Genomic DNA, 27,738 nt, shown 5'->3' on the forward strand with positions numbered 1-27,738 from the left:
TTAAAATTCTTTTGTTTTTTTTTTTTTTTTTTTTTTGCAAGTTAGCAAATGCCACCAAAAACAATTGGAATCAAAACCTAGATATTATAAAAAAAAATTGTATTATTGCAGTCAAGCCACACTAAAATTAGACATTTTAATCATTTTAGACATTTGAAATACGTAATAATAGTAATAGTGAAGTGTTGAAGTACTACATCAGAAGCTTATGTAAATTAAAAGATAGTTTCAGAACTGTGAATAAAATAAAATTTCAGTTTGTAAATTATTCCAAGCAAACAGCCGAACTACTGTATTTCAGTCTATTGTCTTTTAATATGTCAGTCTAAAACATGAGTTTCAATATATTTTATGTTTTAATTAAAATAAAATAAAAAATTTGAGGACATAATTATTATTATTGAAATATGATTAAAAGAAAAGTGATTTAATGTAGATTAAATGATGCATTGCATAGATAATAACAATGTAAATTTAAATTTTACATAATCGCTGGTATAGCACCTTTAAAAAAAACAATCAAGTACTTATCATGACAACATGTAAACATATCTGAATTAATATAACAGATTAAAGATGAAACCAATTTTATAATAAAAGAGGAAGAGCATAAAATGTTATGCATAACAAAATGGAAATAAAAAAAACAATGATAATTAAGACAACATAATACATATCATATTTCAGAAAAATCATTTGCTAGTTAAAAGATAAAATAAAAAAAAGATAACGTTAAGTTGTTCTGTACTGAAGTATACTACATGCCACAGCCGTTATAAACGCATCAAACTCATTGAGCGTAAGTTATCTGAAAACGCCACCACTTGGCGTCAGGGTGAATAATGTCAAATATTGCCTGTTTCTCCAAGGGGACACCCATTGTCTCCCTCCCCTAAACCCCCAGCACACCAGACACCACCCTCCATCCCTCAATGTTCCAATGTTTTCGTCGTCACATCCCTCGGTCCATGAGGAATGTCGGGTCTGTATGATTTAAAAATAGCCCCATCTCATCTTCTGCCTGACACGCTGCTCCAGCGAGGCTCATAGTGGTGCGAGCAGCAGGAATGTGAAGATGGCTACAGATCTGGGAGAGCTACTTGTCCCGTACATGCCCACCATTAGAGTACCAAGGAGGGGAGACAGGGTTTTCAAGAGCGAATGCGCTTTTTCCTACGACTCTCCTGTGAGTATTATGTCAAATACTCAAGTTAGCAAATGCCACCAAAAACAATTGGAATCAAAACCTAGATATTATAAAAAAAAATTGTATTATTGCAGTCAAGCCACACTAAAATTAGACATTTTAATCATTTTAGACATTTGAAATACGTAATAATAGTAATAGTGAAGTGTTGAAGTACTACATCAGAAGCTTATGTAAATTAAAAGATAGTTTCAGAACTGTGAATAAAATAAAATTTCAGTTTGTAAATTATTCCAAGCAAACAGCCGAACTACTGTATTTCAGTCTATTGTCTTTTAATATGTCAGTCTAAAACATGAGTTTCAATATATTTTATGTTTTAATTAAAATAAAATAAAAAATTTGAGGACATAATTATTATTATTGAAATATTATTAAAAGAAAAGTGATTTAATGTAGATTAAATGATGCATTGCATAGATAATAACAATGTAAATTTAAATTTTACATAATCGCTGGTATAGCACCTTTAAAAAAAACAATCAAGTACTTATCATGACAACATGTAAACATATCTGAATTAATATAACAGATTAAAGATGAAACCAATTTTATAATAAAAGAGGAAGAGCATAAAATGTTATGCATAACAAAATGGAAATAAAAAAAACAATGATAATTAAGACAACATAATACATATCATATTTCAGAAAAATCATTTGCTAGTTAAAAGATAAAATAAAAAAAAAGATAACGTTAAGTTGTTCTGTACTGAAGTATACTACATGCCACAGCCGTTATAAACACATCAAACTCATTGAGCGTAAGTTATCTGAAAACGCCACCACTTGGCGTCAGGGTGAATAATGTCAAATATTGCCTGTTTCTCCAAGGGGACACCCATTGTCTCCCTCCCCTAAACCCCCAGCACACCAGACACCACCCTCCATCCCTCAATGTTCCAATGTTTTCGTCGTCACATCCCTCGGTCCATGAGGAATGTCGGGTCTGTATGATTTAAAAATAGCCCCATCTCATCCTAGTAGTGTGATAGCTAGGCTACTTGTTGAGATCATGCTGTACGTTATGATATTTGCTTGACATCAAGAGACTAACGAATGTTGTGTAGCTTGCTATATGTGAAAACTGATTTCCTAAATGTACACTAATAAGCAGTAAGCAGCTATGAGCTATAAAAAGAATCCAGATCAGTGTGGGCTGTTATACATACTCAAGTGTACAAGCTCTGACCACAAATAATATATAGAATACCATGTATTTTTTTTTTAAGCATTGATGGGAATATTTAAATAAATGTGGGTAAAGTGCACAACTAGCTAACAGATCTAAAAGTTTTAAAGGTGACTCAGCTGTTTGGAGTTCCACATGTCAGACTAAAAGACAGGTTATTTTTACACACTATCTGTTCAAGCTCGTGTGTCACCACCAGGAGCTAGTGACAGGTTTTTTCAGTCTGGTGAGACCTCAACACCCTAACCTACAAACACCGGCCATGCAATTCAGTGTTTTGACCCAGATTAAACTTCTTATTTGTTTATTCTGTATCACTAACTCTTATTGTATTACTCTTATTGTTTTATATGAATTTTTCAATTTAAAATGAACAAAACAGTACTGAAAACAACCTTGATAACTTACAGTGGGTATAGAAAAGAATCACCCACCTTTAAAATAATCACATTTTGTTGCTTTGCAGCCTGAAATGAAGATGAACACGGTTTTTGTTTTATCAAGCTATATTTACTCAGTGCAACTTATAACACCCATGTGAAAGATATAACACCAACAAGTCAGAAAAAAATAAAAACAGAATCACTGAGTGTTACCCACTGTACATAAACAAGCATTATGCCATTATAAATTATGTGAATGATCTTGATAACCAAACGTATATATCATGACACATGTCCAAAAAGCCATGTTATGGCAATATATGCCTGAAAACATGTACAGCAACAAAAAAGAGCACCATTACTGTAGTAATTTAAATGATAAAAGTAAAAGGCAAAATTCTGAGCATTATGCAATTTTAGGTTTATTTATAATTTTACTTTTATGTCTAATAATTTTATTTCTAATAACACAGAGCAGATACTCTGCATTAAAATTCAGTAAAGCCCTAGACTGTTCGATGCAGGTGTTTTCGATTATGTTCTGCTACGTTAAAGTGTTTCCTCTTTTCATGTGTTTGTATGTTGATGTTGTTTATGACTTGAACACTCTCTAACAGCAGTTTTGTTCACATTTGTTTTGTAAATGTAACTTAATATAATTATTTACATTTAATATGAAGTATAAAATTACTTGGCCACATTTGACTTGTTTCATCATTTTCTTTAGGAATCAGAAGGAGGTCTGTATGTGTGTATGAACTCATTCCTGGGTTTCGGAAGAGAACATGTGGAGAGACATTACCATAAAACTGGACAGAGCGTGTACATGCACTTAAAACGACATGTGAAAGAGGTAAGAAGAGTGACAAAACTTTTTTCAAGCTTATTGTTGGATTGAAATCTTTGCAAACGTCATAGAAAAAGTAAACATGTTTCATTCTACACTCTAAAGCAGGGATCCTCAAATCTGGCCCACGAGATCCACTTTCCTGCAGAGTTTAGCTCTAACCCTAATCAAACACACCTGAGCATACTAATCAGTGTCTTCAGGATCATTAGAAAATCACAGGTAGGTGAGTTTGATCAGGGTTGGAGCTAAACTCTGCAGCGCATTGGCCCTCCAGGGCAAGATTTGAGGAACCCTGCTCTAAAGGAACCTGTGCATATTAAATGTGTTATAGAAACTTACTGAGTGGTATCCAACAACACAAAGAAAGCAAAAGAGACAAAGTAATATTTAATGATCATTGTTGTAATGTAGTGCAGTACTTGTTGACGATGGTTTCCTATCAATGTCTGTCTTGATGAAGAACTTTTTTCTGCTCACTGGAATTAACTTAATTTGCAATTGACACTCTTGACTTAATTTTTTGAGTGCAAACAGATTCAATGCGTCCAGTAACATAACAAAAGCATTAACATAAACGTAAGGTGAATCTGCAGAATGCACTGCGCTGTCTTTAAAGGTCCCATGGCATGAAAATTTCACTTTATTTATAACATTAATACGAGTTCCCCTAGCCTGCCTATGGTCCCCCAGTGGCTAGAAATGGCGATAGGTGTAAACCGAGCCCTGGGTATCCTGCTTTGCCTTTGAGAAAATGAAAGCTCAGATGGCCCAATCTGGAATCTTCCCTTTATGTCGTCATACGGGGAAAGGTTACCTCCCCTTTCTCTGCTTTGCCCGCCCAGAGAATTTGGGCCGCCTATGAGAAAATGAGCTACTACCGTGCGAGGCGAGCGCAATATTTTTTTTTCCTCGAGAGACATCATGGCTTGCAAACGAGCGAAGCATGGCAGTTGCCCCGCCTCTCTCCTCCTCATTAGCATTTAAAGCTACAGACACAGAAATGGCACGTCCTAAGGAAAGCTCATTGTGGGACTGGCTCGTAAAGGCTGAATTTCGGGAAAGAGACTTCAGATACAGTACTAGGGACCACTTAGGCCTATATAAAAGCATCCAAAAAGCAGCATGTCATGGGACCTTTAAGAGGAAATCTGTGAAATAGCTTTAAGTATGATAAGTTGTGCTAAATAAGGCCAACAATACTAAACATGTGTTGCAAAGCATTTTCAAATTAGCAGTAATACTTATTAAACATGCAAGGGGTGGAGGGTGTGTGGATCGTGAATGACGTGTGGATCTGTGGAGATTTCTTTGAACTTTTGTCAGCAGATTCAATGTGGATGTGCTTATTAGGCTACTGGGACTATGTATGTAGCAGCTAATGATTATATTGACTATTGATTAGTTTGACAGTTACATTGTTGATTAATTGGATGAGAAAAAAAGATTAATTATTTAAAAAAATATATATTTTAATCCATTATTTACAAAATTGTTCTTTCACGTTCCCATCAACGTTGTCCTCTAAACAATGTGAAATTTGAAGGCAGTGAAAACAAATATATTGAGTGTATCTATGTTGGCAATTAAACTTTATATGCAAAAATTAAACCGATTGATTACTATTTGAAAGTAGTTACAATAACTGAATTAAAAATGATAATAAAGAAAAACAAAAAGCAAAGACTAAACCTGGTATGAAGTAAGAGGAACACACATTCACTCATCTGAACATATTACATTTATATTCAATTATAGTAGTCCTTTTATTGTTAATACTCTCATAAAAAATACAATTACTTGTGTTACATGTAGATTTTAATTGTAGAATTTGTTTTCTGCGCATAGTGCATAGGCACAATTAATCGCTAATCAAATTAGTTGTCAAATATTATCATTATCAGACAGAGTGTGTAGCTTATTGTGGTCACATCCTTTTGATTTGTCCTCTTTTATTTTTACTTCCAAAAATGCGTAAAGATGTAGCAGACATTGATGACTGTTGGATTTAGAAAGCAGTTAAGAGTATTGAGTTGATTACTTAAGAGGTCCTGAGAGGTATGCTTTTCACTCTTCATTGTGAGTTCAGTTTCTTGCAGATGGTTTTTGCCTGCCTCTTCTTCATGTTTTAGAGATCTGCTATACCTACATTTTCACAATTCATGAAGATTGCATAGCAGGAGGTCTGTTGGATTTAGAAAATTTAGAGGTGAATCTCCAGAGTTATGACTTTTTTGAAAGCATCTTTGAATGTTATGGTTTTAATCTTGCGATGTGGCAGTTCTTCTGCAAGAATTTAGAAAGAATTCGGTAATTCAGAGGGTGGTTTTGACATTTTGGCATATAAGTGATGAGCCCAGCATGTGTCTACTGCACTAACTGTCTTGGGAAATGTCAGCAAGAAAAAGCACATTTAAAGAATATGTCAATTATTTTCTAAGAACAGCATAACTAGACAGCATGGTAGATAAACATAAACAGCATGGTACACAGAGAAGATAAATGAACTGTGCTGCATTATTTAAAACACCGTACTGAATTCAATATGATAGATTTTAAATCTTCAGATGTTAAAGCAGCACTATGTAACGTTTGGCTCTCTAGCGGTTAATAAACAGAACTGCACACATCCCGCGGAAGAACATTTCAACCGGAGCTACTTCTGTAAGTTTATGTCTATGGCGATTCACGCAGGTATGTGTTACTCCGCAGCGGTGACGACCCGACCAGGCTACAATAGTCCAAATATAAGTACTTATTATAAGTGTACCGTAGTGATTCGGAATAAGACAACAACGCGTTTTGGAAGATTAATTCATGATGTACTCGCTCATTATATACATTTAGCAAATTTTGAACACAGAAAAAATGTACATAGTGCTGCTTTAAGTTATTGTCTTAGCAGTTCTATTGAATCCCAGCCTGCTCCTATACATTTGCCTAATCACGACTGATTTGTTGGTAATTTAGAATAGGAACGTAATTATTTAATGGTTTCTTGTTCATTCCAAGTGAATGTGGATGTGCTGGTTAAATGCTGCTATTTTCATGTCTGGATCTGTCCAGAAACAGCCGGTTCTGTTCCTGTAGCTTTTGTGTTTGCTGTTTATACTTGGAATTACATGAGAAGTGTGTCACCATTATCCATTCAGTCGTTTACTCTACAATCAACTGATTTTACCATTATGTGCTTTGTACAGAACAATCATTCCCATCTGTCAAGCTTTCATATGCACATCAATTGGATTTTATCCAAATTTGCAACATGATTCAGTAATATTTGTTGTATAGTACAGATGTTCAGTTACATGTGGCATTATTTATTATCCATGTTGTTTTCTTTTTTTGATTTTCTTTTATTACATTTTCAAAACACAGAAACTAAATTAAACCACAACAAACATACAAACAGAATAGAGTCAGCGCTGCTTATAAATACTGAAAATATCCACATCACATACTAATACCACATAAAATATTTGAGTACAAAGCACTTTACAGTTTTATGACCCATGTTGTTTCCTGATGTTAATTACAGAAAGCCACAGGTGCTGCAGGGGGTGCCATACCAAGAAGAAGGAACGGAAAAATATTTTTAGGTAAGTCTGTTTTAAAGTAAAAAAAAAAAATAAAAAAAAAAGCAGAGACTTAAACTTCTACCTCAAACCTTTTTTAATAAGCCATGTATTTTTATGTTTAGCAGTCTCAGTCATTACTGGCTGGGGCTAAATTTAGCTAATTTATTTGTATATGCAGTTAGAGCATCTGCTAAATGACTAAATAAAATAAAATAAAAATAAAAAATTAATTACTGGGCTGGGGCTAAATTTAGCTCATTTATTTGTATATGCAGTTAGTAACCGTTCTAAATCTAAAGTGCCACATGCTTGCCCTGGCCTAATCTTCTGCTATGAAGGGTTGGTTTACAGTGGCCGACTGTGGCTGTCAGCTGCTGTGCCCTATCAACCCCCCAAGCTGACACACTTCTGCCGTTGGAGGTGTGACGTAGCAGGTGGGGGACCGGCGGCCCCTTATTCTCAGGCATCCAATCAATATACATGCCTCCTTCTCTGTTTGAGGACAATACGTCAGAAAGGATGCCAGTCATTTTGTAAACCCACAATGCTTTCCCAAATATGTCATTTAGGCAACTCAGACTGTTCTATTACGGATATGTCTGCTTGGAGTGGCTTAGAGGGCAAACATATGCAATCAAATACTTTCTTCAGTCCGTCAGTTTTCGTAGTCATGTTATCATAAAACTCAAACTAATAAAATTAATTTATTATTCTTTTATAGTAATAAAACTTGCTGTTTTCATAACCTCATTTTGATTGAGAGACTACAGAGAAAATTAGAAAAATTTGCATTGCAGGACTATTTAAGTGTAAAATAGGGAAGTCGTGGCCTAATGGTTAGAGAGACGGACTTATAACCCAAAGGTTGTGGGTTCGAGGCGGGGGGAGTGAATGTACAGCGCTCTCTCCCACCTTCAATACCACGACTGAGGGGCCCTTGAGCAAGGCACCGAACCCCCAACTGCTCCCCGGGCGCCGCAGCATAAATGGCTGCCCACTGCTCCGGGTGTGTGTTCACGGTTTGTGTGTGTTCACTGCTGTGTGTGTGCATTTAGGATGGGTTAAATGCAGAGCACTAATTCCAAGTATGGGTCACCATACTTGGCCACATGTCACGTCACTTTCACTTTCAAATAAGCCATTTTAAAGGGTGTTAAAAACCTGAAAAAGACAAAATGAGAGTTGCTGCCCCTGAAATATACACTTTTATTAGACATTGATATACATTCTAGTCTCAAATTTGAATGTTTTTGGTTCAATCAAGGGAGCTCAAGAAAATGTTTCATCAAAACATACTAAAGATAAATATGAAAATAGACAGCTATTTTTGAATGTGTATGTTTTGTGCAATTTCATCATGTGTTTATTAATTAATTTTTTGGGGACATTTTAAGCACTTGTTTTGAGTGCAGTCATCCCATTAGCTCTTGATTAAAAATATCTCTTTCTGCTTCATTTCCTGAAGATTTAGAGCTAAACCGTGATTTTAACGGAGTTGATTATGAGTATGAAGATGAGGCCAAGCTTGTCATATTTCCAGACCACTTTGAGATCCCTTTACCAAATATTGAGGAGTTGCCCGCACTGGTTAGTGAGAGTGTGTGCTCATGTGCCCTGTGTGCCCTGCATGCCAAAGGCCTGATCTGCCTTTTCAGTTTCAACGCTTGCTTGTCAAACATCACGTCATTACATTATATTCTGTCTGCAGATGACCTTATACTTTATAAACTCACTGTTCATGCTTCTCATTGTGTGCAGTGATGTCATGTGGTGTAGCAGTAATATGAGTTTTTGTTTTATAGTCTTACCTAGGGCTGGGCGATATAGCTAAAAAATGTATCAACGATATAATGTTAAATATCGTTCGATATTGATAATTATTGAAATTTTTTTATAACCTTTTTTAAAACAAAGAGCAATAGAAAAAACTGTTTAAATTTAACCACTGTATTTTTAAATTAACCCAATTTATTGAGACAAACAACAAATATTTATTTTTTAAGAGTCAAACACACAATAAAAATTAAACAAATATCTAATTTCTAATGTCTTATATGCAGATTAAATAGGTCTTAAGGTAGTCTTACCTAGGGCTGGGCGATATAGCTAAAAAATGTATCAAACGATATAACGTTAAATATCGTTCGATATTGATAATTATTGAAATTTTGTTATAACCTTTTTTAAAACAAAGAGCAATAGAAAAAACTGTTTAAATTTAACCACTGTATTTTTAAATTAACCCAATTTATTGAGACAAACAAAATAAAAATTAAACAAACATCTAATTTCTAATGTTTTATATGCAGATTAAATAGGTCTTTATTGAATAGGTCTAATTGTCTTCCGAGGCAACAGGAGGGTGCAATGAGCAAAATAATGCAGCACATTTAAATTGTCAACGCAAGGAAATAACTGTCTATAAAAAAAACGTGCATTACGTCTACATTAACTCATATAAATAAAATATAATTTAGTAAATTGCATAAACAATTATTAACAAAACAGCATCATGTATTTATGCATTGCTTAATACAAAGAGCCGAAGCGCCATTCACTCAGATTGCATTTAAAAACATAAGAGACGCAGTGAAAAGGAGTAAACCTCCACAAATTCGCGACGTGTTTTCTACTGAGTTTAAACTGTTTTAACTTTGCATGGCTACATCTCTTGCATGAGACGCGAGTGCAGCAGTCATATTTGTCCATCTAAAAATGCGCTGAATATGCGTTCTGTGTGAATGGCTTTGTTTCGGTTTTAACCTAATCAAGATCTTCTCTGCATTGAGCTAATACATTTCTCTAATATTTTGAATGAATAACGCAGCAGCGGGCGTCTCGTGGGCTAGACTAACAAAAACATTAAAATGCAACAACGTCACTCACATCATTACCGCATCTCGCACTCCACTAATGATGCTCCCAGACACACACCTAACATTTGATTGTACTATTTTTGCATTCAAATGCAAATGTTTATTTTAAATTCGACTAATATAAAAAAAAATGTATTCACAATCTCTTCATCACAGGCAGGCACAGCACTCAATTCAGCATGTGTTCATGTTTGTGTGTGCTGTCTGCGTCACTCATAGTACGTGCCTATATCATGTGCTATATCGAACATTTTTTATATCGTTATCGAAAAAGATGTACCGTCGATAAATATCGATACCGTTTTATCGGCCAGGCTTAGTCTTACCGATTTAATTTTGATTTTTTAAAACAAGTTTATTTCTTATTAGAACTGAATTCTTATAATCATTTTTGGTTTAAAGCAAAATTATCAGTCATTGCTGCCTGAATACACAGCATGTCTTGTGTTTTTATTGATATTTTTGAAAATATTAAGAGTGATAAAGGAGTAAACAAAGATACGATACCGTTTTATCGCCCAGGCTTAGTCTTACCGATTTAATTTTGATTTTTTAAAACAAGTTTATTTCTTATTAGATCTGAATTCTTATAATTATTTTTGGTTTAAAGCAAAATTATCAGTCATTGCTGCCTGAATACACAGCATGTCTTGTGTTTTTATTGATATTTTTGAAAATATTAAGAGTGATAAAGGAGTAAACAAAGATACCGAGTGAGCAATTTGGCTGATGGCTGTTATAATATTGATCCATTTTACCATACAATTTCTTATTGATAGCAAACAAAAGAAAAAAGATAAAATCGAAAATGAAATGCTTATTTTACACAGAATTTACTCAAAATTCACCACAAATATTTTAAATAAAAAAATATGTATTTTCCACAGGGCTGTTTGTGAATTTCTCAAAATATAAACTACCGTTTAAAAGTTTGGAGTCGATAGCTGTAAGATTTTTTCAATTGAAAGAAATGTGTACTTTTTTTTTCCCAGCACCATTTTACCATACAATTTCTTATTGATAGCAAACAAAAGAAAAAAAAAGATAAAATCGAAAATTAAACGCTTATTTTACACAGAATTTACTCAAAATTCACCACAAATATTTTAAATAAAAAAAATATGTATTTTCCACAGGGCTGTTTGTGAATTTCTCAAAATATAAACTACCGTTTAAAAGTTTGGAGTCGATAGCTGTAAGATTTTTTCAATTGAAAGAAATGTGTACTTTTTTTTTCCCAGCAAGAACGCATTCAGTTGATCAAAAGTAATAGTAAAGTCGTTTACGTTGTTTATAAATTAAAATTCTATTTCAAATAAAATTTTGATTTAATTAAAAAATTTAAATTTGTGTTAATCAAGAATTACAATTTCCCAAAATGATTAAGCAGCACAACACTGATAATAATAAAAAAGTTTATTGAGCAGCAAATCAGCATATTAGCATAATCACGTGACAGTAAAGACTAGAGTAATGACCCCTGAAAATTCACCTTTGCCATGCAGAAATAAAAAAATATTGTATAATGTATTTAAAGAAAATATTTTTTATTTTAAATTGTGACAGTATTTCACAATATTACAGTTTTTATTCAAATTTTTGGTTTAAAAAATGCAGCCTTTGTGAGCATAAGAAACTTTTATCAAAAGAATGAAAAAATCTTACCTACCCCATAATCTTTAACAGTAGTGTACAAACATATCTCAATATTTGTTCATTTAGTACACATGATGCAAAAAGGTTCATTTGTTACAGTTTATGTTGTACTTCAGCTATTCATACAACACATACAGTAGCACACAACTAAACACATTTTTGTGTTTGTCAGTTGCATGGTGTGCTTACTTACTGCTGCTGCCCTAATATTTATTACCTTGAAAATAGATGCATTATCTAACCTATCTGCCCAGGAGCTTCAAGGCTTTTAAATCTAATTAGTAATAGTCTGCACCACTTTCCAGCTTGCTGTGGTTTCGTAAGCACTCATTAGGTGCAATATCACATTAAGCAATGTAATGTTCACGTGTCCCTTTAACTTTCAGGTTACAATAGCCTGTGATGCCGTCCTCAATGCTTCATCTCCATACAAAAAGCAGGAGGCTGATTCATGGGAAGAGGAGATCCAAGTATCTAGACATGCCAGAAGTCTTAGACAGCAGGATAATAGGGTTCGAATTCCTCCCAGGTTGGTCACATGGGAGCCCAGAGTCACATGGACTAGCATTCTAGAGACTGCCGATGCTTGCTTCAGGTCACCCTTGAATCTGATATGTCTGCTTTCTCTGCCAGGTGGATTAATATCAAAACAAGCTATTGATGTTTGAATAAGTGCTTGAATATGTTTAGGATAACTTATTAATACACCCAGTAGAATGTCTTGACATGTATGAGGCAATGCATGCTGTTGGTTAACCACATTAAAGATTAGTGATTGACCGATATCCCTAATCAAATATTCCTAAGGAATGCTTAAAGGTAATTTGGATCATTTGGAACCAATGCTAAATGATTCTAATTGAAATTACATGGGATGAAATGAGATCCGAGCAGATAAACAGATTTTTTGTATTATTTGAATCTGACTGGTATTGCGTAATCTTTATGTCTTGCTATTGAAATGTGAAAGGGCGCTTTAAAGGGGTCATATGATGCGATTTCAATTTTTCCTTTCTCTTTGGAGTGTTACAAGTTCTTGGTGCATAAAGAAGATCTGTAAAGTTGCAAAGACTAAAGTCTCAAATCCAAAGAGATATTCTTTATAAAAGTTAAGAGTCAACCACACCTACCTAAAACGGCTCGTTCTAACACGCCCCCACATGTCTACGTCACTGTGTGGGAATATCTGCATAACTCCACCCAAATGTTCATGCAAAGAAAGAAGGCGTAACTTTTATTTTCGCTGTAGTATTGTTGTTGCCACTGCCGCCATGTCGCGAAGATGCTGTGTGTTTCGTTGTGAAAGCGAAACTACTTTGTTTGGCCTTCCAAAAGAGGACGATATCCGCTTCGTCATGCCTAGAGCTGATCCGTGCTGGTCGCTGTGGACATTACACCAAATACACAAAATAATTTTCTTTTTAGCAACATCATATGACCCCTTTAACAGTTTAGACAGTTTCAAATGAAAAAAAAAATATTTTCAAATGATGATACTGATGCTGATATCTAGAGAGAAGGGTGTCTGATGGCTAATATAATGTGGTATATAAAATAGTAGTTTAATTGTAGTGAAATAACAAAATGTATGAAATTAACAGTTGTTTACCATATTTACCCTAAAACTATAAAACCATAAACTTGAAAAGAGAAAATGTGCCTTTTCCGTTGCCAAGGTTGTTGCTTAATTTAAGAACAGACACAAAAGGATTATTGTATTTATTAATATTTTAAATTAGCTTTTATATTTTCAGTTTTCATTTTAATTTCAGTTTTATTGATTTTGTTATGTTTTTTTTTTTAAATTTCTATTTAGCTTTTAGTTTATTTTCATTTCAGTTTCAGTAATTTTAGTGCTTCAACTTAAAACTTATTTATTTCAAAATGTTCTTTGTTTTTCATCTAATATTTATATTTTTATTATAGTTCAGCTTAATTTCAATTGCCAAAAACAATTAGTTTTAGTTAACAACAACACTAAAGGGGGTTTCTTTAGCCATGTGGCAGATAATCTCAAAATGGCCAAATATGGGCCAAGATTGGTCTAGCCCAGGGGTAGGCAAGTTCGGTCCTAGAGAGCCGCAGTCCTGCAGAGTTCAGCTCCAACCCTGAAAAAAAAACTCACCTGCCTATAGCCTTAGTAATCCTGAAGACATTGATTAGCTTGTTCAGGTGTGTTTGATTAGGGTTGGAGCTGAACTCTGCAGGACTGCGGCTCTCTAGGACCGAACTTGCCTACCCCTGGTCTAGCCGATATATTGATATTTTGGAAATGGTCTCTGTCTTGGTCTACACGATAAGATTACAGCATACAGTCAGTGGATTATAGAGTAACATAGCCTCATAACTGAACTGAAATATGAGGAGTTCCTCTCCTGCCTGTTTGTGTCTTCAATATGGGTTATGTCCTATTAGTGGCTGGAAGTGCGCCAAGTGTGAAATGAGAGAGAACCTGTGGCTAAACCTGACGGATGGCTCTGTCCTCTGTGGGAAGTGGTTCTTTGATGGGAGCGGAGGGAACGGACATGCCCTTGAGCACTACAAAGAAACCAACTTCCCCCTGGCAGTTAAACTCGACACAATCAACCCAGATGGAGCAGGTAAGTGTCTCTCAATGACAGGTTTTCATGTGTCACACAGACTTTCAGGGAATATGTTTGGTACACATGTATAACATACACAATACATTCAGGCTCAAACATAATTTAGACATTGTTTTTATTATTTATAGAAGGTTTTACGAATGTTTCAGTTACTATCTCTCTTTTGCAGATATTTATTCTTTCGATGAAGAAGAAGCGGTGCTTGATCCTCACATATCAGAACATTTGTTACACTTCGGAATAGATATGCTGCAAATGCAAAGGGTATGTTTTTCTGTTTATATTTTCCATATTTATATATTTCTCCACATAATACAAAGTTTTCCAGATTTTCAAAATAAAAGTATACCTTCTTAATATTTGACTATGCAGTGAAAAACAATATATATAATACTCAACTCAACTCAACTAAATTAAATAGTTAAACAATTAAGCAAAAACAAGCAACACTGCCTCCTTCCAATCTCCTCAAATGTCTATGTCCATCCCTCACAGACAGAGAATGGCCATCATACAGACAACCACGTGCAGCCGCGTGTGAGTGACTGGGAAGTGATTCAGGAGTCCAGTCTAAAGCTAAAGCCTGTCTATGGCTCAGGATACACGGGCATCAAAAACCTGGGCAACAGCTGCTACCTGAGCACCACTATGCAAGTGCTTTTCAGTATTCCAGAGTTCCAGAGAGCGTAAGTACCTTAAAATCCTTAATGGCCCAATACATTCTACATACTTGTCCACATTCTCCTACCATTGTCTTTGAGTCTGTGTACAAAGAAAGAAGCCGAGTTTGAATGCTATCACACTGTAGAAATGACATTTCTGGCCAGCCAAGATGAGTTTGTTTCTTCATCAGAACAGATTTGGAGAAATTTAGCATTACATAATTTGCTCACCAATGGATCCTCAGCAGTGATTGGGTGCCGTAAGAATGAGAGTCCAAACAGCTGAAAAAATCATCACACTAATCCACAAGTGATCCACATGACTCCAGTCCATCAATTAACATCTTGTGAAGTGAAAGGCTGCATGTTTGTAATAATATCATCAAGACGCTTTTAACTTCAAACAGTTGCTTTCAGCTAAAATATGAGTCCTCCATAATACTAGATATTATAATATTAGTTTCAATAATATTACTTTCTCCAGTGAAAATTAATCTTGTCTGCATCAGGAGAGACATATGCACAGATCAAGCACCATTTACAATCAAAAGCAGTCCAAAACTGTTCTAAACAAATACATCAGTGGATTTTGGATTCTCCAAATCTGTTCCAATAAAGAAACAAACTCTTCTACATGTTGGATGGCCTTAGGGTGTGTACATTTTCAAATTTAGATTTTTGGGAGAACTGTTCCTTTAAACTCTGCCTTCTAACAGTTTGATTGCTATTGTTTTCTTTTGTATGTCAGTGATTTTATTTCAGTGCCAGATTTAAAGGATCTAGCCAGGGGCTTCTTTACTTAGTGAATTCAATATGCAGGTGTGACAGTAAGAAATTATTGCTTTTCTTTCCAATATTTATTCTGCAGGTATGTTGGGAACCTACAGAGAATATTTGACTACTCACCCCTTGACCCAACTCAGGATTTCAGCACACAAATGTAGGTGTTTTTGTCATGGAATGTGATTATCATGTTGCATTTATCTTGTTTTTTAGTTCTGAAATTCAAATTACATCTAATTCTTGTATAATTGCAATGCAATATTATACATATCTTTACTATATGACAGTTGCATTGGTTGATAATTCATTTAAAGTATAATATGGCAGCACTTAAACACGTCTTTACTAAATTGTGTAATTTTGACATGGTATCTAAATTGGAACGTGTGTTTTCCTACCTTTTAAGGGCAAAACTTGGTCATGGACTTCTCTCAGGCCAGTACTCAAAACCTCCAATGAAATCAGATCTTATTGAACAGGTGATGAAAGAAGAATACAAGGTATTTCACTTGGTCTGTCTTGTTGATATTTGGCTTAATTAGGTTCACATAACTCTGTTTACACTTACAAGATGCTGTTTTGCCTTCGTTGTCAGACCAATACCCATGGTGCCTACTAGTTACTTATTTCAGACGTATTTGAAACAACCTTAAGGTACAGTCATTCTGACAATTTTTGCAATAACTGGATATTTGACTTGGTCTGTCTTGTTGATATTTGGCTTAATTAGGTTTACATAACTCTGTTTACACTTACAAGATGCTGTTTTGCCTTCGTTGTCAGACCAATACCCATGGTGCCTACTAGTTACTTATTTCAGACGTATTTGAAACAACCTTAAGGTACAGTCATTCTGACAATTTTTGCAATAACTGGAGGTCATTCATTGGCAAATTGAGGTGAACACAACAAACAAAATCATACAACAAAGTTGAGCAGAGTTTAATTGTAAGCAAATGAGCAGCAGCATGGGTTTGCAGACATGAATGTACTTTTGGTGCGCTTGTTTTCGTAAGCTAAATTAATGTTTTAGGTGTCCTGCATTGTTTTTGTGTGTTTTTTATTTAAATATCATTATAAATGACTAAAATATAATCATTTGGAGGTCCACTGAATTTATACAGAATTGTTCATATGCTTCCAAAATAATATAAATAATTTCTTGTTCAAAGAATACATGGGCTTAATTTGATGTATTTTTTATGAAACAAAAAATGCTGCTTGCCATTTTCCTATAAAGTTCAGGTTTGTGGCCTTTTAAGAGTGTTTAAGTATGTCATGCTGCGATCCAACTTTCTTAATAGGTTTTCTGATGACATTTTAAAGTGCATTTGGTGATTCTGATGTATCAACAAGATGTATCATGTTGTTTTCTTTCGGTAGCAGCAGCAAAGAGGGATTTCACCAAAGATGTTCAAAGCGCTGGTCAGTAAAGGACACCCAGAGTTCTCCTCAAACCGGCAACAAGATGCTCATGAATTCTTTCTGCACTTAATTAACCTGGTGGAGGTACGAATGTGTTTCTCTTTCATGTGCTTCTTTTTTTTTTTTTTTGGAAAACACAATATTTCCTTGACTGTCAAGATTTCATGTCTGTCACACAAAAATTAAAATTCTAAATAACCACCCGCATGTCACTTCAAACCTATGTGACTTTTTTAAAGCTGAAAACTGGTTATAAATTACTTTAATTTCACGGAACAAGAGCAGCTTGGCAATAGACATTTTTCTAGATGACTCCTTTTGTACATTTGGGTTTGGATTGATACAGGGTGTCATTTGCAGTCTTCTTTTATTTAAAAAAAAAAAAAAGATTTCAGAGAATCAAGGGTTTCTAGGGTTTGGCTGGAATTTCCCCAGACGTGTTTGTAGACCTTGAGTCTTGTCAGCAGGCTCTGGTTTCAGGAGACACATTTGACTGCACTCTCTATCCCTCTGCTGGCAGACACATACTTAAAGTGACTTTCTCAACTGAGTTAAAATTAGATACCCCTATTGGTTACACAGGGCTGATAATGCTTCCTGTTACCCTCCCCACTTGGTCTATGTCCAGAATGAAAGTCATTGCCTTCCCTGACACTTCCGTGACTTAAAAACAAACAACAGTGGAGCTGCACTGTTAGACTATGTCAACAAGAAATAGAATTTGCATATAATTAAGAATTCCCAATAGAATTCCCTTTTCTGCTACAATGGGACATACTTTTGAACTGATTGGATCATGCAAAAAGGCTTCTATATGACAGGTGGCTGGAGGGAGGGTTTGGAAAATATAAGTGCTTGGTGAGATCAGCTGAAAAGGAAAGTCAGTTCAGAGGGTTAGCAGGTTATTAAGGAGTATTCACACTGAGAGTGATTTGCTTTTGGAATTAGAATTGCCAGTTTTCTTATATTATAAAATGTAATTCATTCCAGTGATGGCAAAGCAGAATTTTCATCAGTCAGTACTCCAGTCTTCAGTGTCACATGATCCTTCAGAAATCATTCTGATATGCTGATTTGGTGCTCAAGAAACATTTCATATTATTATCAATGTTGAAAACTGATTGATATTTTTGTGGAAACTGATTTCGTTTTTTTTTCAAGATTATTTGATGAATAGAAAGTAAAAAAAAAAACAACAACATTTATTTGAAATACCAATCTTCCATTATAATTGTCTTTATTGTAACTTTTGATAAATTTAAAGCATCCATGCTGAATCTTACTGACACCAAACGTTTGAATGGTAGAGTAAGTAGTAATGTGATGTAACAAGCAACTACCTGGGAGTGCAGGCAATGATCACCCACCTAATATAGTTAGATACAGAGGTCGAGTAGGAATGCCTACTAGTGACATTTTTTATAATTTAACTAACATGCACAGATGAATAGTTTATAATAGAACAAATCATTCGCAATAGAGATAGCAATAGAGATCTGTCCACAAAATACAGTAGATAGAATCATTCACAATAGAGATAGAATTATGAAAATAGTCAATTTAGATTTCAGGTGAAGCTTTAAAAATCTTGATATATTTATATAGTTGTTTGATTTTGAAGTGATGAACTGATCAAGACCTAATCTTTGCTGACGTTTGCTTGGTCCTGACAGTGCATATAAACCAAGTGGGGTCAACCTCATAAAACCAAGACAGAGCTATAGTTCTTTGAAATGTTTGGTACTCAGAAATGTTGACTGGTTTATTTGTAGCCACCCTCAGCTGTGCCTTGTGTGAAATGGCATAAGGCCTGTGAACAGTGAAGGGACCTTACAGTGCGTTTCTACATCCTCAGGAGGTTTGTTCTCTGCTCAGTGGTCTCTAGTATCTCAGACTTGATAGAGGAGGGCTGGTATATTTCTGTATGGCCTCAGAATAGCGAAACTGCCCTAGGATGACCTTGTTGATCTTAATTATGGACTAATGCTGTACTGTCCCTAAAGATGCCTGAATTTAAATACAAAGTTGATTTGTTTACCATTTGTTTTGTAGAAATGTTAATTATATGACCATTATTGTGTTTTAAGTCATAATTTTGGTTGTTAAAGGGATAGTCCACCCCAAAATGAAAATCCTGCCATTATTTGCTCATCTGTATGGCATTCAAAACCTGTATGAATTTTTGCTCTGTGGAACATCTGATATTGACGAATGATGAAAACCAAACAGTTTCAGTTCCCTATGACTTCCATTATATGGGCAAAAAATACAATGGGAAGTCAATTGGTACCGAAACTGTTTAGTTACCAGCATTCTTCAGAATATCTTTTTTTTTTTTTTGTGTGTTCTGACGAAGATTAAACTGCATACAGGTTTGGAACGACACAAGGGTGAATAAATAATGATATAATTTTAATTTTTGGGTGGATTATCTCATTAATGTATTAAATGCTGTCTGTCTTTGAAGGTTCTTAGTGCCTCAACAAAACTTTTTATAGGCTTTTGCCTTTAATGGACCGGAAAAGTAGATAGGAAAGTTAAGGAGAAAAGGCGAATGTGAACAGGTCGGATTCAAATCTGTTTTTCCATGAGCAAACCAGCTCTTATAATGTGCAGTGTTACCCACTGTGCCATGGCTCTAACAGAAAAGAACTTGTGTTTTGCCATTTCCAGAGGAACAGTTAAACTGCATACAGGTTTGGAACGACACAAGGGTGAATAAATAATGATATAATTTTAATTTTTGGGTGGATTATCTCATTAATGTATTAAATGCTGTCTGTCTTTGAAGGTTCTTAGTGCCTCAACAAAACTTTTTATAGGCTTTTGCCTTTAATGGACCGGAAAAGTAGATAGGAAAGTTAAGGAGAAAAGGCGAATGTGAACAGGTCGGATTCAAATCTGTTTTTCCATGAGCAAACCAGCTCTTATAATGTGCAGTGTTACCCACTGTGCCATGGCTCTAACAGAAAAGAACTTGTGTTTTGCCATTTCCAGAGGAACAGTTCAGGCTCAGAGACCCCCAGCGATGTGTTCCGCTTCTTAGTTGAGGAGCGAGTGCAGTGCTGTCAGACACAGAAGGTGCGGTACACACAGCGAGTGGACTACCTTATGCAGCTTCCTGTACCCTTAGAGGCTGCCAGCAACAGAGGTAATACCTTCTACAACTGAGTTAAACATCGCTCCTGCACTATAAAAAGTTGAAATGGGTTTTTTATTGCATTTAAAGAGCTATTTCTACATGATCTGACTATACAAAATTATGAAATTGAATGTAGTCAGGTGATACTGTTTTATTGTGTTTAATATTATTTTAGCTCTTTTCAGTTAATCTAATGTGCAGGTAGACCTAATGGTGTTTTAATTGCATATGGTTTTGTCGATTGTACAGAGGAGTTAATAGCATATGAGAGTAAGCGGAAGGAAGCTGAGGAGAACATGCGGCCCCCTCCAGAGCCGGTGAGAGCCCGAATCCCCTTCACTGCCTGTCTGCAAGACTTCACTGAGCCTGAGAATGTTCCAGACTTCTGGAGCTCTGCACTGCAAGCCAAGTCGGCCGGAGTGAAGTAAGCAAGGTTCTGGTTTTGAGACCTTCGAAGGACTTGTAACACATTCTCCAAAATTTAGAAGAATATCATGGGGATTACATCTACAATAACGCAATTTCATGCTATTTAATATATACATTTAATTATAATATTTATCATTACTTTTTATTGTATTTTTGTCATTTTTATAATATTTATGTGTGTGTGTGTGTGTGTTTGTGTTTGTGTGTGTATATATATATATATATATATATATATACACACACTAAATAGTATTTAGGTTAATGCACATATTTGTATTGCACAATGGGAGAACATTTAACTGTTCATGAGGTAGATTGCCTATAGCCTATATACTGCCGTTCAAAAGTTTGGGATCAGTAAGATTTTTAATTTTTTTTTTTTTTTAAATAAGTTTCTTATGCTCATCAAGGCTGTATTTTTTTTTACCAAAAATACAGAAAAAAAACTGTAATATTGTGAAGTATTATTGCACTTTAAAAAATGGTTTTCTGTTGTAGTATACTTTAAAATATAATTTATTCCTGTGATGCAAAGCTGAATTTTCACCAGTCATTACTCCAGTCTTCACATGATCCTTCAGAAATAATTTTAATATGCATGTAATATTTTAATATTATCAATGTTAGAACTTTTGAGCGGCAGTTTATAGATAAACCCATGTATATGTATATAAATCCCAATATACGTATAAACCCCTGCTCTAAAAGATTATATCTTTCTCTCTCTTCAGGACTTCTCGTTTCGCATCTTTCCCAGATTACATGATCGTTCAAATAAAGAAGTTCACATTTGGGGTTGATTGGGTGCCCAAAAAGTTAGGTGTGTAATTTTAGTAAACTCTTAGTTTGACATTGTATATTTGATTTCACATTGTTGTAGATAAATTAACACATTGATGACATAAGCATTCAAAGCATGTACAAAATGTTGGATCATCCCATTTTTTCCCAATCTTAATGAAAGGATTTTTGTTTCTCTGTACCTCCAGCTCCTGTCAAAGCAGATTTATTGATATGTCATGTTCTTGTTTGTCATCTGTGTCTGGATAACATGCTCTCTTGTGCAATTCAGACCACCACGTGTTATTCATGTTGAGCAATGCATCATGATTGCTTGCCTCAAAACACTATCAGTTTACAAGGTGTTATGTTTGCTCAGCAGAAGCTTTTCCCTTGTCCAGCAGAGGGTACTCTAACACTGTATTTTTACATGAGAGATTTTTGGGATCAATGACTGTTGGCAAGGTTTTTGGAAAGGAATGATGCCCAGAGTCTGTTCTGAGTGTATCAGTGTACAGTATGTCTTTTTGTAATATATAATTTCCTTCAAAATCTTTTTTTTATGTGCTACAGATGTTTCTGTAGATGTACCTGATTTCCTGGACTTGAATCGCCTCCGGGCCACAGGGCTACAGGCTGGAGAAGCAGAACTGCCTGACATTACACCTCCCATTGTCATTCCTGAAGACACCAGAGGTGAGAAACTTTAGACTAGACTTTTTTTTTTTTTTGATAGAAATTAATTTATTCAGCAAGGATGCATTAAATGAATCAAAAGTAAATACTTTTACATTGTTACAAAAAAAATCTATTTCTAATTCTAATTCTATTCTATTTCAAATTGAATCAATCTTCTGAATCCTGAAGACATGTATCATGGTTTCCACAAAAATAAGCAGCATTGATAATAGTAAGAAATGATTCTTGAGCACCAAATCAACATATTAGAATGATTTCTGAAGGATCATGTGACACTGAAGAAAATCAACATTGCCATAATAGGAATTAATTATATTTTTTAAAATATATTAAAATTGAAAAGAGTTATTTTAAATGTAGAATATTTTACATTATTATTACCGTTTTTACTGTTTTACTATTTTACTATCAAATAAATGCAGACTTGGTGAGCTGAATAACTTTATTAAAAATAAAAAATCTTACTATCGCTCAGTTTTTTATGTTTTTTTTTTGCCATTGTTTGAATTTCTTTAAATATTATATAACGCAATATAATAAAAAGTAGTCTGCTTGCACAATTGCATATTTAGCATCCCCTTTTGCTTTGCTTTGTCTTGTTTTTGCATTCAGACAGTACAACAAACAACTCTTTGGAATGTAAGTACCACTTTGATTGTAAATTCAGAATTACATCTGACATATTTACAATTGTGTGCATGCACTACAAAATTACTTATTCGATGAACAATATTAAAAGTCTCTCAAAATGGTCCATTAGTTTCTCTTGTTGACTTTAAATATGGTCTGTGTATTTATTGTTAGTTATGGGCTGCTGATGTTGGTTAAAAGCCACTATTCTCTACCTGTTCCTCAGCTCCAGAAATAGATGAATCATCTGTGATGCAACTGGCAGAGATGGGTTTCCCTCTGGAAGCCTGTCGGAAGGCAGTGTACTACACTGGGAACATGGGGGCAGAGATGGCCTTTAACTGGATAATAGCACACATGGAAGAGCCAGGTAGATCCTCATATCTCGACTGAACTGACACATTTTGAACAAAGGCATATCCTTTGTGTCCTTTGCTTATTCCATATAATTATTCCATATTCCAATTATTCCATATTACTTAAAATAATAATAGTAGTATTGGTTATTATATCTAATATTTAACAATGTATATTATGTAACACTATAAAATGTTCCATAAACAAATAGCAAATTATATACATTACTTATGGTCTAAAACTTGCAGCTGATACTGTATTAAATGTATGAGATTTTATTTGTTCTAATGGCTCTGGTCACATAGTCTAATAATCAATGGAAAACACTCAAGTGTCTGCCATTTTAGCTCCACTGGATAAAAGGTTGTAGCCATTTTGCTGGAGGTGAAGTGTGAGGGAAAGTCTAATTGAGCAGAAGACACTGTCACCTAATTACAGGCTGCCTCAAAAGGAACACTTTTACTGTAGACATTTTAGACATTTAACTCGGATGAACTTACTGTCATTTTCATATTAGCCATCCAGTTGAATTCTTTCAAAAACTCGAGCACGGTTTCACAACAATATTTACTCAGCTGGTTTTGCTTTAGGCCTTATGGGAAATTAAACGGTGATGCAAAATTGTATCAAAATAGTTTTTAATACAGAAGTCCTTAAATTCAAACATTGGATATTACTATTACTCTATGATGTGCGTTGGTGCAACAATATGCAAAATTGGCATAAATGGGCTGAATAGAGTGCATGTGTGTTCACCCTCTTTTTCAGAGGTGCTAGCTCCAGTTCCAGAAGTATTTTTTCCATTCGTTTTTCCCATAGGGATTTCAAAAAAGTCCTGTTAAAGCATTAAAAAGCATTAACTAAACCAACCAAAAGGTGAATCACAACATTACAAACTTTTGTTTAAAGCAAAAAAGTATTTGAAAATCGGACAAAAAGACAAAAGTACAAAAGTGCTTCACTTATCTGTGTACTGTGTACCTGTTTTAATGAGGGAAAGAACTACAATCCCATTAATCATTGTGAATGATATAATCTAATTCAAAATGATGGAAAAATATAAAACTGTCAATTTAAAGTTATTGATCATATATATAGAATCAATATATTTTGATCTCTCTCTCTCTCTCTCGCTCTATATATATATATATATATAATTAAAAGAATTTGAGGTCATCTAGCAGTCCCTGGCTTGTATGATATATAGATTCATGCAATGAAAATGAAAACACAAATATGTGAAATGTGGAGCATGGAAGAATGATGCTTGTAAACATTTGTTTCTTGATTCACAGAGTCATGCAGACGATTATCTGAAAACTATTAGTAATCAGGTTTTGACTCTACCCTGTATTGAAGAGCCTGAAAAGAAGCCTGCCCCTGTCAAAATTGTAAAATGGTATTTAAAAAGAAACTCTGATACTTATATCAGTAAGCAAATAACTTCTACAACATCAGTAGGATTTCCATTAGAGTATATGTAAAATCATATTAAATCTAAAATATTTTCCTAACATTTTTGTAGGCAGCCACCATATGAGACAATACCAAATACACGTCCTCTGAGATGCCAGATTCCTGGTCCATCACCAGGAGAAAAGGTGTACACACACACACACACATATTCAACTACATCGGGTGTGGAGCTGCGCCTTTCTGATTGGAGCAATTTTCTTTACAGCATCATGGGTAATGCAGTTTTTCACCAGGGATGTAAAACAATGTAGTTTTTAGCTGCTGTTAAACAAGACTATTTAAAACATAATTTGGAATAATGCAAACTGATGGCTTCAACAAAAGCATATACTATCGATTAAAAACCTCTGTGTTTGCAATAGGTCGGTCTTTAATGGTTTATGTTATTACTAAAAATCAGTTTCCCTATGAAGAAAATAAATGGCATTTTTACTTCCAGAACCCGGCTGTTGCACTCTAGGAAAATTTTGTAAAAGCATAACCAACAGTAGAAGTTTGATGGAACAAATACTGGGCCAAATGTTAAATTTGCTTGTCTTTATAGTTTGACTGTTTAATTTTAAAATGTCATTTGAATCTTAATGTTTCAGGCTCAGGGGAATCAGTCATTTGCAAAACATTGTTGTTGGAAAAAACATGTATTATCCTTAACATATTTACCCTCACCTGTAATCTGGGTCATATCCATGTCCAGGTGAAGCATCTGCCTAATTAGTGTAGTTTCTACCAAGATGAATTCACTGTTGAGTTTTTTATTTTTTCAGAACAGACCTATGACCTGTGATAATACCGTTTGGTTAAAGCAAACATATATTTTTAACTGTTGTCTATGCTGCATTCAAGATAAATAAACCATGGAAATCTGGTGTGCTTCGTGAGGCTCATTATCTGGGTTCCAGCCACAGGGGAATATTTTATGTTTGGAGCATGTCACTTAGCTAGGGTATAAGATAAATACATGTGACGTAAAGAGTTGCGTATTTTCAATGATGGGGAAAGATTCATGCCAAAGTGATTAATCCAAATGCATTTTAGATCTAAGGTGCTTTATATTATTGAACTCAAAATGTTCTAGTTGAGTAGATTCAAGTTTACACAAGGTTGTCTTTCAAGTCTCTTGCTAGTCAACCTGGTTTATCATTGCACTTGTGGCTAGTAAACACAGTCCTCACAACTGAGCGTCACCTGTGAGCAGGAAATTATGTTCTCCTCACTTTCCTGCCCCAGTTAAGCACCTGAAATCACAAACGGACTCAGACATACACACAAGCAGAGTCTCAAGCGGTCCAAACCCCATTAGCTTTGCACCTCCTAGACTCGTGTGGCTTACGTCTGCTCCACAGCTACAGCTGGGCCTGTTTCTATATAGATGCTATTGACAGTGGTTATTAATATAGTGTGCAATATACAGAGATTTTTTTAGTCTTACCTTAATTCTTCAGTGCTGTGGAGGTGATATATAGCTAGTCTAAGGAAAGAAGAAATCTTAACTTTTTATATTAAAAAGTAAAAATATTTTGTCCTGCTTTGCCTTTTATGTTTGTGTGTGTGTGATATTTTCATACATAATTTCAGTTTTTCTTTAATTAATAAACAGACAATTCATACCTAATATTATATATTTTGTTTGCCTTGACTGATTTATGCAAGTATATTTACATATGTATATTTATATTTATACATATAATAATACAGTAAACCTAAATATTATTACAATTTAAAAATAACTGTTTTCTGTTTTAATTTTTTTAACTCTACTTTATTACTTTGTATGACAAAGCTAAATCATTCCAATATGTTGATTTCATGCTCAATAAATATTTCCTATCATTATCAAAGTTGAAAACAGTTGTTCTGCTTAATTTTTTTTTTTGGAAACTGATACTTTTTTATATTACTATTTTAGGGTAATTTGATGAATGGAAAGTTCAAAAGAACAGCATTTATTAATAGATTGATGTTTTTTTTTAACAATGTAAAAGTTGTTACTGTCACTTTTGATCAATTTAATGCATGGTTGCTGAATAAAATGTAAAAAAAAAATGCTAATTAAATTGCAAATTAATAAAGGAATTAGTCAAAATGGGATTATAAAATAAATAATCAAGTTCTAAAAAAGAAGCTTGAGAGATACCTTTCTCTTTTATGAGATATTTACATGGTACAATAGCTTTTAATTTAAAATGTATTCATAATTAATATTAATACATATTTAATTTAATTAATATTTAATAGTCACATTTCTGCTTAATTTGTATACTTATTTTATATATAGTAGTAATTTTCAAGGTAAGGAACTTAAGGTTGTTATTAAATATCAAGTCTGTTGTCAGGAGTACCTGAATGTTTGTTCATGTAGGACTGAGCCTGGTCAGTTTATAGTTGCAGCGGTCAGACATGGTGGTGTCATACAGTGTGTTTGTGTGTGTGTGTGTGTGTGTGTGTGTGTGTGTGTGTGTGAGCACATCTTTTGCTCTTTATCAAGTCATATATCATGTTGTTAGGCATGGTGCACAGGACGGCCTTCAGTACTTAATTGGAATGTTTGTTCGTTTAGGACTGAGGCTGGTCAGTTTGTAGTTGCTAACGGTCAAACATGGTGGTGTCATACAGTTTGTGTGTGTGTGTGTGTGACACAGCATTTGATCTTGAACATTAAAGGATTAGTTGCAGACTACAGGGAATGGATTACATGGCTCGTGTTCATTTGAATTTCCGGTTTATCTGTGTAATCTCAATAGAGCAGCGAGTGTGATATTTTCACCCTCTCTTGGTATTCTCTTTGGTGAATAAATCCACACACTAGGTTGAATCTGGTAATCAGATTACTTTTTTTCAAGTAACTAGTAAAGTAACGCATTACTTTTTAATTTACAAGAAAATATCTGAGTTACTTTTTCAAATAAGTAACGCCAGTTACTTTTTTTCCCCCCATTTATTGATTGAAAGCTCTCATGTCCCCTTGTTGAGAGAAATCGGGAGTAAGATGTTACTTTAGTTCTAGAATAAATGTG

At 34.4% G+C, this 27,738-nt stretch overlaps 1 protein-coding gene across 1 annotated transcript in view; it reads left to right on the forward strand.

The window, feature by feature from the left end:
- Positions 1–956: 956 nt before the first annotated feature.
- Positions 957–27,738, forward strand: part of LOC107692424 (ubiquitin carboxyl-terminal hydrolase 13-like) — a 31,523-nt gene continuing 4,741 nt past the window's right edge. Inside the window, exons 1-17 of the mRNA XM_016491472.1 lie at positions 957–1,186; positions 3,509–3,634; positions 7,167–7,227; positions 8,672–8,793; positions 12,125–12,267; positions 14,154–14,338; positions 14,511–14,605; positions 14,837–15,027; positions 15,872–15,943; positions 16,193–16,286; positions 17,170–17,295; positions 20,209–20,362; positions 20,603–20,777; positions 21,514–21,602; positions 22,136–22,258; positions 22,874–22,900; positions 23,118–23,261. Coding sequence (XP_016346958.1) covers positions 1,076–1,186; positions 3,509–3,634; positions 7,167–7,227; positions 8,672–8,793; positions 12,125–12,267; positions 14,154–14,338; positions 14,511–14,605; positions 14,837–15,027; positions 15,872–15,943; positions 16,193–16,286; positions 17,170–17,295; positions 20,209–20,362; positions 20,603–20,777; positions 21,514–21,602; positions 22,136–22,258; positions 22,874–22,900; positions 23,118–23,261 — 2,038 coding nt within the window. The 5' untranslated portion in view covers positions 957–1,075. The remainder of the gene's footprint in view (positions 1,187–3,508; positions 3,635–7,166; positions 7,228–8,671; positions 8,794–12,124; positions 12,268–14,153; positions 14,339–14,510; positions 14,606–14,836; positions 15,028–15,871; positions 15,944–16,192; positions 16,287–17,169; positions 17,296–20,208; positions 20,363–20,602; positions 20,778–21,513; positions 21,603–22,135; positions 22,259–22,873; positions 22,901–23,117; positions 23,262–27,738) is intronic.

This window comes from Sinocyclocheilus anshuiensis, unplaced genomic scaffold (assembly GCF_001515605.1).
Source record: "Sinocyclocheilus anshuiensis isolate Anshui unplaced genomic scaffold, SAMN03320099.WGS_v1.1 scaffold70, whole genome shotgun sequence".
Classification (NCBI taxonomy): Eukaryota; Metazoa; Chordata; class Actinopteri; order Cypriniformes; family Cyprinidae; genus Sinocyclocheilus; species Sinocyclocheilus anshuiensis.